This window comes from Lolium rigidum, chromosome 7 (assembly GCF_022539505.1).
Source record: "Lolium rigidum isolate FL_2022 chromosome 7, APGP_CSIRO_Lrig_0.1, whole genome shotgun sequence".
Lineage (NCBI taxonomy): Eukaryota > Viridiplantae > Streptophyta > Magnoliopsida > Poales > Poaceae > Lolium > Lolium rigidum.
Window position 1 is genome coordinate 328,552,617 of NC_061514.1, and position 10,337 is coordinate 328,562,953.

The window sequence follows — 10,337 nt, forward strand, 5'->3', positions numbered from 1 at the left end:
CCATCAAAGGGCTTCGATTTCCTTGTCTTCCACCATCGCAACCGTGGTCTTTGATCTACCGGTTGCAATGCACCACCAACGTCGAGAAGAGAGAGAGAGAGAGAGAGAGAGAGAGAGAGAGAGAGAGAGAGAGAGAGAGAGAGAGAGAGGAGAGGGCGAGTGTGAAAGAGCGAATGGGAGGGGAGCGTGCGCGGTGATGAAATTTATGACGTGGGTTTTCAATGTGTCATGATGTCTCCCGCTATCCCATGTGTTATAAACGCGATAAGCAAATAACGAAGAACGAAACAAGAACACACGCAGGGGCACAAGATTAACGTGGAAACCCCTCTCCAATAAAGAGAGGTAAAAACCTCGGGCGCTAGCCAGCAAAACTTCACTATATCGGGGGAGTGTTTACAAACGCCGTGGGATACCTCATATTCTGATCAACCCTAGCTGGCGGCTTACAATATGTATATATAAGCGGTGACATCGATCCGTACTGGCCCAAGCCTACCGGCGACAGGCTCGTTCCGCTCGTCACAAGTTAGCCTCCCTTTAAAATGAATTTGGATCACAATACAACACCATGTGTGCATCTGTGTGTTCACTTTGTGCGCGTCAGCGCATGTCCCGCTGCGAGTATCCAAATTGGTTGTGCCTCCAGAGCTAACTTTTAAGCCGATTTGAGACATCATTTTCCAGGCCAACCAAAACACCCGAAACTCGGCCCTCTAGATGCGAAAAATGACCTTTTTTTTAAATAGATGCGAAAAATGACTTCATGAGCTAACAAAGTGGCGCAAGACGAACCAAACTCCGAGCAAGTCCTGGCCGGAGCCTCACGCCGCTCATGCATGCCTAGTGTGTCGTTAGATATGGACCGTCCGATGGAGACGTGACAATCGACACTCAATCTTCACGTCCACGGCGAGCTATAACCATGCATGGATTTCGTCTCACTTGGACAGAGCAGCACAGCAGCCTCGTCTCCGCTCACTCTGATCCGCTAATGCACGCTCAGCAGACGCTGGCCGATGCGTCACGCCGGTGATGCACGACAGCGTCCAAAAACACAACCTCTTTTCCTCGTCACCACTCACGGACACGGACAGAAACACGTAACGAAAAGGCGGGAGAAGTGGCTTTAATTTGCTTCCACGGCTAAACCAGCGCGCGCCTTGGAAGCGTTCGTTCCGACCCCCACACGAGACGAGGAGGCCGCCACGTACCTCGCCCTCCCGCTCTAGATCTCACACTCCATGCCGCAGAGGCACATAGACAACGCCACTGCTCGCTCGCTCGGCCTCTCCCTCCCAACCCCCGGTCAAATCCATCCTTCGCAGCCAAGCCACGCTCGCCTTTTCCGCACACAAGCCACCCCATCGATCACACCCCCAAATCGCACGTAAACCAACCTTTCTGATCGATCCATCCGTCACACCGCCACCCTCCTCGTGCTGTTGTCCCCTGGTGATCACGATCGGAGGGATCGATCGAGCGGACGGAGATGGGACGGACGTCGCCGGCGCGATGGTGGCGGTGCGCCCTGCTTCTTCTCCTGGCGCTCGCGCTCATCACCGTGGCGGAGGGGAGGTTCGTGGTGGAGAAGAACAGCCTGCGGGTGACCTCCCCCGCCGCGCTCCGGGGCGTCTACGAGTGCGCCATCGGCAACTTCGGCATGCCGCAGTACGGCGGCACCATGCACGGGGTCGTCGTCTACCCCAAGGCCAACACGAAAGGCTGCAAGCCCTTCAGCGACTCCGGGCTCTCCTTCAACCCCAAGTCCGGCGGCCTCCCCGTCTTCCTCCTCGTCGATCGCGGAGGTGAGCGACAGAACCAACCCATTTCCTTCCTTCCTCGACTGTTTCTGCAATTTCCATTCCACTTGTCAGTTGTCAGATCGAGCGATTTGAGTTAATCACTACTACACGTGCGTTTCCATTTCGTCCCAGAAAGCCATTCCGTCTAGTACATGCATGAATAATTTAATACACCTACTTTCTCCTTTTCTTTCTTAGATGTTATAAGAATCCACACGTTTTAAATTGGAACCTAGATTTGGTCCATGGTACTGTATTATGCATGGGTTATCTCTCTTTTCTTTATGTAAAACATGGATTGAATCGTGGCCATGCTCTTTGACTGAATACGGAATAGCGCCCGGGTTTTGCCAGACACAGTTAGTTGTATAACTGTAATTCAGTTAGCACTGCATGGTTCATTGAAATTCTAGTTAAGTATGTTTGAATGTAGTTATTGCGCTTTGACCATTGAGTGAGTCAGGGGATAGAACTTGCTAATTTGGTTGTCTGACTGATACTGGATCGTTCCTTCTTTTTGGGCATTTGCTTATGTAACTTGGTCCCGGTTTCTGACTAACTACCACCTTGTTGCTCATGTTCTTTTTCTTTCGAGCAACTGGCGGGACCGTTGTCTTTTCATTCAGAAGAAATTGGAATACGTTCATGTTCTTTGAGTGGAGATATGTTTATCAGACACACTTCTATAACTATATTCAGTTGGGACTGTAGGGTTTGTTAAAAGTTTAGTTAGGTATGCCTGAATTCAGTTATTGTCCGTCGAGTGAGTCAGCAGATAGAACTTGCCAATTTAGTTCTCTGCTTTAAACTGTTCACTTTCAACATATTTGGTAGCATAGGCATCTCTTTACAAAATATTTTCCCTATCTTGCTATAAATAATAAAGTCTGAGTTTTGTGGGGGAAATTCTTCAACTGATAATGACCAAAAGAAAGAAATCTCTACTATAGTAGTTTTTTTAAAAGGAAGGATGACACCCCCAGCCTCTGCATTGAAGAGATGCATACTATCTCTATCATAGTAATGGTTTTAATTATATGAGTCATGATACTATTCAGCCATAGTTGTTCAACACGTATCATCTTAAAATTTTCATCCCGGTTATCATCTTAAATCTTCTTCCTCTACTTCTTCAATGTGTTAATCTCACTGACCAATATTTTCGATCATTTCCCCAAATATGGTGTTCTAATTCTTTGTGATGTGCAGACTGCTACTTCACAACCAAGGGATGGAATGCCCAAACAGCTGGAGCTGCGGCAGTTCTCGTCGCCGATGACAGAGCGGAGCCATTGATCACAATGGACACTCCAGAGTCTGCTGGCAAAGAGCACCTAGAGAACATCACCGTCCCGTCAGCACTTGTCTCCAAGAGATTCGGCGACGACCTGAAGGCCGCGCTGGAAAACGGTGATATGGTAAATGTGCTGCTGGACTGGAGGGAGTCTCTGCCCCATCCCGATGAGCGCGTGGAGTACGAATTCTGGACGAACAGCAACGACGAGTGTGGAGCCAAATGTGACATGCAGATGAATTTCGTCAGGAACTTCAGAGGAGTCGCGCAGGTCCTTGAGCAGAGGGGTTACACCCAGTTCGCGCCTCACTACATCACTTGGTATTGTCCTGAAGCCTTCGTCCTGAGCAAGCAGTGCACATCGCAGTGCATCAACCATGGGAGATACTGCGCTCCGGATCCGGAGCAGGATTTCACCACCGGATATGACGGAAAAGATGTCGTGGTTCAGAACCTGATTCAGATTTGCTTGTTCAAGGTTGCTAATGAAAGTCGCAAGCCGTGGTTGTGGTGGGATTATGTGCATGATTTTGCAATTAGGTGCCCTATGAAGGAGAAGAAGTACACACGTGATTGCGCTAATGGTGTCATTAAGTCACTTGGTGGGTCAAGTTAGCTGCACTCTTTTATTAGTTACTCCATTGTTTGCACTATGATTTCTTCATAACAAGCTAACTGAAAATGAAAATTAACTCGGCCGTTTATTTGTCATGTCCTTTTTTTTACAGGAATGGATATTGACAAGATTAACAAATGTGTGGGAGACCCTGACGCTGATGAAGACAATCCAGTGCTTAAAGCAGAACAAGATGCTCAAGTAAATCTTCATAAACTCATAAGCCATACTAAATTCGTTACTCGTTACCTAGTGACATACTAATCTTCATGCCTTTTAACCTTCAGATTGGTCATGGTTCTCGAGGGGATGTTACTATACTACCGACTTTTGTCGTCAATAACAGACAATACAGAGGTTCGTCCATTGTCCTATGATACATTTGCTTTCAGGTCAATATTATTTATGTTTATGTTTACTTTTTTATTTTAGGTAAGCTGGATAAAAGAGCTGTTCTAAGAGCAATATGCTCGGGATTTGAGGAGACTACCGAACCTGATATTTGTTTGACTCAAGGTTTGTGAATTTTTACCTCTTAAATAAATGAACCTAGATTTTTTCTTCAGGAATTATAATTTTTTTTGGTTGCATATCTTCTATATAGATATCCAAACAAATCAATGTTTGGAAAACAACGGAGGTTGCTGGCTGGACCATAATAGTAATAATTTTACTGCATGCAAGGTACAGCTTTATTAGGGAATGCTGTTGAATTTCTTTACCCCTCGGCCGCTTCTTATGCCTTGGGGTACACATTTTAAAATTTATTGGTGATACATTTTAGGATACCTTCCGTGGGCGAGTTTGTGAATGCCCAATTGTAAATGGTGTAAAGTTTGTTGGTGATGGGTACACACACTGTGAAGGTATAGTTTTGCAATTTACTTGATGTTGCGTTGGGAGAAATTATTTCCATTAGGCATGAGTGCTGTTACAGTGAAACAAAATGGTTCTCATAGGACCCTTGCGATATATTCATGCTTATGCCTAAGATGCTTTGGTATGTCAGCTTCTGGTGTTGGTAGATGCCAAATCAACAATGGAGGCTGCTGGAAGGAAACCAGGAATGGGAAGTCTGTCTCTGCCTGCTCAGTAAGATCATCTCTTTTAGATGTCCTTCTTACAGTTTTCTTGTGGTTACTGTGTTTGGTTCAAAACTGATTATGGAAATTTACAGAATGAAGTAGCTAAAGGCTGCAAATGTCCACCAGGTTTCAAGGGTGATGGCATACACAGTTGCGAAGGTATTACTGTTAGGAAATATATTATTTTGCAACCTTCTTGGCAATATTTATCCATGTTTATTTAACATGCTTCTATATGGATATGAATCAGCATTATAATGGTTGCAAGATTGTTTTCAAAACATATGTGGAAAGACTTAAGTGTGGCAGAGCCAGTGATATCTGTCATAGATGTTAATTCATCCTACAAACTATATATAACAGTGGCTCAACTACTAAACTTTTGAGCTTTTTAAGTTCATTTCTTACACGAAATTTATCTTTGCCTGGCACTTGCATGCAGATATTGATGAGTGCAAGGAGAAACTTTTCTGCCAGTGCAAAGGCTGCAGTTGTGAGAACACATGGGGAAGCTATGAGTGTGGCTGTGGTGGTAACAATATGCTATACATGAGAGAGCATGACACTTGTATCAGTGAGTTGCCTAACCTGAACTTTTTTGGAGCCTCACTAACGGATGGTTCAGTTATCGCCATATTTTCAGTTCTCTATTCCAAATTGTTCGAAACATAGACTGGCCCCTAGGCATCCTGGAAATGTCTGGAACAACGAATTTTTCACTTCAAACAGTAGTTTGTCTTTGACGCACTAATCTGACGCCTTTTCCCATCACTGTGCAGGCAAAGTTGCGAGTTCATCAGTGGGCTGGGGCTTCCTGTGGGTTGTTTTCTTCGGCCTCGGTTTTGCAGGAGTTGGAGCATACGCTGTCTACAAATATCGGCTACGGGTAAACAACCATTCACCCTTCTAATGATCGAAGATAATTGCTACAGTACTACTTTGCAGTACAAAGATAGTGTAGAAATTTATGGGATGTGAGACTCATACTTTGTGTTATCGATACTGTCATTCCAGAGTTACATGGATTCAGAGATCCGCGCGATCATGGCTCAGTACATGCCTCTGGAGAACCAAGATACGTCGAGCCATCAACGACCAGTGGAGCACGCTGACATCTGAAATAGCATAAGAGCTAGTCTTATAGCGTCGGTGGTCATGGTCTGGACAAAGAGGACCCTCTCTCATTTCTTCTTTCTGAAACTTGAAGAACAGGTTAGGATCTCACCAGAGTTTAGCCAGCGTCCTTGGCCCCTAGTCATAATTTTGAGCCTCTGGTCTTGTTCTCTATCCTGCGCAAGATAACATTGTGTAAATACCGCTGTCCAGACTAATTCGTCTTCACTGTCATTAATAAAGAGACCAGAAGAGAAGAGTATTTAGCATACTGCCCGGAAAAGAACATTTGGGACTTTCAGCCCATGAAGAAATGGTAGCATTTGAAACTGAAATTTTTTACTCCGTCAGGTTCAAAATAATTGCCCCAAAATAGACGTGTCTAGACTAAAACATGTTTAGATGCATCAGTTTCTGAAAAATCATTTTGAATAGGAGGGAATACTTCTTTTTTTATCGTAAATCTTCAAAGAAGGGCTATAATCCAAACAAAGGAGGGGCTAGCGGGATAGTCAGGGAAAACAAAGAAGTGAAGTCAGGGAAATGTAGTTTAAGTATCCCGTTACGTACGACAATTTATTAATTTACATAATTATTGTAGACATTAAAAAAATGATTTGAATTTTATTACACCATAACTTTGCCTGTGTAGTGTTAATTCATAACATAAATTTGTATTATGCTAAATAATTTATGATATTTTAGGCTTAATCATATGGTTTGGAAGAGGTAAAGTTAGGATATTGTAGCTTCTCTAACTTTGCTAGTTCAAGTTAGAAGATCCTGTTCTAGCTAACGGAAAGTTCAAATTTCAACGATTAGGGAGAGGAATGAAACACTTGTCTTTAACAATCGGAGGGCCCGGGCGTTTTGGCGCTCACGAGCATGTGCTCTCGGCCTTTTAAATGAGTTCTAAAAGCATTTGAAAATGTAAAAAAAGACGATAATTTTTTGTGTAGATATCAACATTCTTTGTGCTCACAAAGCCGTTTCACAAAATACCGAAACTTTTTGTGTTGTGTGTAAAAAAAATTCGGTGCTAAAAAGAGCTTTTTACGAGATATTTTTTTATCTTTTTTACGCTGGATACGAAAAATGCCGGTTTTTCACGAAACTTCATGTGCGTTCATAAAATGTCAAGATGTACACACGCATTCGTTTAATCGAATTTTCTAAGAATTTAAAATATTTTTTACTAGTGGCAAGAGCATATACACCCAAGATCACAAGTGAATTTTAGCTACTTCTGCAGGAACTGCCTGAGGTATGGGAATGCAGAATTTAATCTATTCTTTCAGCTGCACCTGGGTCTCTTGTTTGCAATGCATGAGTTAGTTTCAAGGGAAGGCACGGCTCTGTCATGTTACAGCCTTACAGGCTGGCGAGTGCAGCGAGAACTATGATGATGTGCCATGCGTGTATGGAATAATACGGGCAGAATTATACGAGGAGTAGACTGGATTCGATTGCCGCATCCGGTGGTGCTCTAGTGGCGGTGGACCACGAGGAGGATGAGTGGATCCAGGATTCGCTCCCAATCGCAAAACAAAAAGAGCAAGGCTTGGTTCGGCTGGACCAGGCAGAACGCGAGACCCAGGAAACGGTACCCCGGGCGTGGACACACGTACCGACTACTGCTAGCCTTTTCTGGCTTTGCTTTGCCGTGGAAACGTTTTCGGATTAGACACCAGTCCATGACGCAGATTTTTTTACAGATCGTCTGCTTCGTTTCCTTCCGCGGTTCTATTCTGTCTGCGCTCTGTGTCTGTCACGATCGCTTCCCTACCATTCTGCCTTTGGCGATCCAAATCCCGATGTCGATTTCCCAACCACCTTGGCTTGTTTAAAACGGTAACAATATGCAAGTGCATCGGCGCATGACATGTGTACAGAGAGTCAGAGACCAAATGCTCCACCACAGAAAAAAAGAACTGTATTTATGGAGATGGAAATATTAGCATTTTTTACCATGATTTCATCCATGAAAACAGCTGATAAACATGGCTAACATAGTAGAAATTGAACTAGACATGCAAATGATCATTGAATAGATAAATAGCAAGTCTAAATAACAACTTGCTACGAGCAATATTTATGCAGCAACAAGTCTAGGAAAATTGCTAGAATAAGAGTTTGAAGCATGATCTGATAGGTACGAGGTAAGATCACATCCGGGAAGGTGTCGCCACGAGTAAGAGAGCCAAAATTATAGTTGGCCGGTAGCACAGTCGAGCATATTTAGAAGAGTTGGGCGGCTTTTGAGGAGAGATTTTTATAATTTTACTCCTCTATCCATTTATGGGATCGGTAGGGTGAGGTTTCGACCAACTTTTACTCTTCTGACTGATTATAAGGTATCAGTTAGAGATGCTCTAAGCGATTTAGGGATTTATACGCCTTTTCATTCTCTTTTAGATTGCATTGCAGAGCCTAAGTCAACCTTCAGGATATTGAAACCTGTACTTTGTTTAGTTTGGCAGAAAAAAAAAAGGATCTTGAGAGACTGCTTGCTCAAGTTGCTAGAGGACATGCAGCTAACAATACTAGCATGTTCGTGCGTGCATACCACTTACCACAACTATATTTGGGCAGTGGATCTAAAAAACCAATTTTTGGGCGGTTGCACTTGTTTATTTTATGACGGCATGATGCACTTGTTGTTGTGTAGCAGTGTTCTACCAGGGGCGGATCCAGAGTGTAAGCCAAGGGGGGCAGCTGCCCCCACTCAATTTTTACTTTCTTTATAATATGCCATGCCAAATAGTGATTTGCCCCCACTTAAAAAAGAATATTGCTTCAATTAGCACATCTTTGCCCCCTCTAAAATTCTTTCCTGGCTCCGTCCCTGTGTTCTACTACTACTCTTTCTCATCCATCTATGTGAAGGTATTACATAATATCTTTGTTAAGATCTTTCAGATACTCTGTATTACAAAGTACGCTCTCAAAAAATATTATGACAAAGTGTACTAGATATAGAGTAAAATAAGTCAAAATGTTTCTAGATATGCATTTAAGGAAAAACAAAAATTGTAAGTTTATCTAAATTTATTAGATATACCTATAAACTAAATAATGTCTACATATATTTAAATTCAGATAAATCTAATACTCCATCCATCCTATGAAACTTATCTGATATTTGTTTAAATTTGGATGTATGTTGTAGTATATAGATACGCCTAAATTTTAACAAACTTCCAAAAGATGGAGGGAGTAAAACATAGGTATATATATCTGAACGGGTGGGGTAGCGGTGTGACAATCGAGAAAGCAGTCCGATCGTGACTGTGCGACTAACAAGTAACAACATGTTGCGTAAGAGGAATCAGGGAGTTGACACTGCGGCATGTCATGTCGGTCGCTGCAGATAAAGGGCCATAGCAAAGTGATCTTCGCTTCTGACTGCTTGTCTTGATCCCGTGACAAAATTCTCCACATTTGGATCGCTCAAGAGTTTGGTGGTGACCTTTCCTTCAATCTCCTTTCGACATGATAGACGGTTTCTTAAAGAGACGGCACACGTTCTAGCAAGAACTTGTGATGTTTCTACACTAGGCTTTATTTATGATTTTGCATCGGATTGTATTCAGTAAACTATGTGATCAATAAACTGTCGTGTTCTCAAAATTTGCGGGACCCCACGACGGAAGATGTCACTCACTCTTATCCGTTCATTTTTCTTCTACATGAGATGCATCCGCAGTTTTCCCGTCTCCGTCAGGCGATTGTTTAACCATCACTTTTCTTTTGCAAGTGTCAATGTGCATATCGGTGGGGATTCTAAAATGACAGCGACTCCCTGTATCGCCATGGCACACTGTACATTAAACTAGCTGGTCGACTCCGAAGGAGGGAAGCGTGCGACGCGGAGATTCTACTCGTACATGGACAGTGGGTGTCCCGGTCTTATCACCACTGACCACTTCCTGTTTGAGATTCGTGTGGTTCTTTTTGCACAAACAACCTGTACCTGTACAACTTCCGTCCTCTATAGGCAACGAAATGTACCTGGTCTCGTTGCTGGCTCCGGCCAGTAGGCCTGGCCTGTATGTCGGCGAGATGCGGGGCGTGTCCCCCGCCGATTTGCGGTCAATCTCCTTCAGATCCCGGCGTCCGCGACGGGTGGAAACTGTGGCGACTTTAACGAGGTTCTTGCCTCTAAAGTATCTCTCCGGCAACACAGCTGCGGCCGGCGACGCTTCTTCTTGCTCTCCGGCGAGGCAACGGATCGGGTTCTGCGCAGAAGATCCTAAGGGCCTAGTTGTTATTTTTTGTTTTTCCAGGGTTCTTTCTGTGTTGTGGGGACAGCTGTCCCATGTCTGGACTGTTCTTGTAATTTCCAGTTTCCTTACTTAATATAGTTCAGATATTTGGCTCAAAAAAAAAAAAAAAAAAAAAAGTACCTGCACAACTTGTCTGTC

General features: G+C 43.6%; 1 protein-coding gene across 1 annotated transcript; it reads left to right on the forward strand.

Annotated features, from left to right (window-relative positions):
- The first annotated feature begins 1,637 nt into the window (after positions 1-1,637).
- On the forward strand, positions 1,638-5,964 carry LOC124674274 (vacuolar-sorting receptor 1-like). Its single transcript, XM_047210311.1, has 12 exons — positions 1,638-1,808; positions 3,015-3,701; positions 3,828-3,916; positions 4,003-4,072; positions 4,148-4,231; positions 4,320-4,399; positions 4,500-4,581; positions 4,725-4,807; positions 4,893-4,959; positions 5,243-5,374; positions 5,580-5,686; positions 5,815-5,964. The coding sequence occupies exons 1-12, from the start codon at positions 1,664-1,666 to the stop codon at positions 5,917-5,919; spliced, it is 1,731 nt and encodes a 576-aa protein (XP_047066267.1). The 5' UTR covers positions 1,638-1,663; the 3' UTR covers positions 5,920-5,964.
- The last annotated feature ends 4,373 nt before the right edge of the window (positions 5,965-10,337 follow it).

What these genes read in the sequence shown, in the direction of transcription:
- LOC124674274 (XM_047210311.1), top strand. Translation starts at nt 1,664, where the DNA reads ATGCCGCAGTACGGCGGCACCATGCACGGGGTCGTCGTCTACCCCAAG. An exon ending in CCTCCTCGTCGATCGCGGAG is followed by an intron (nt 1,809 to 3,014) that starts GTGAGCGACAGA and finishes TGTGATGTGCAG; the next exon opens with ACTGCTACTTCACAACCAAG. An exon ending in TGATATTTGTTTGACTCAAG is followed by an intron (nt 4,232 to 4,319) that starts GTTTGTGAATTT and finishes TCTTCTATATAG; the next exon opens with ATATCCAAACAAATCAATGT.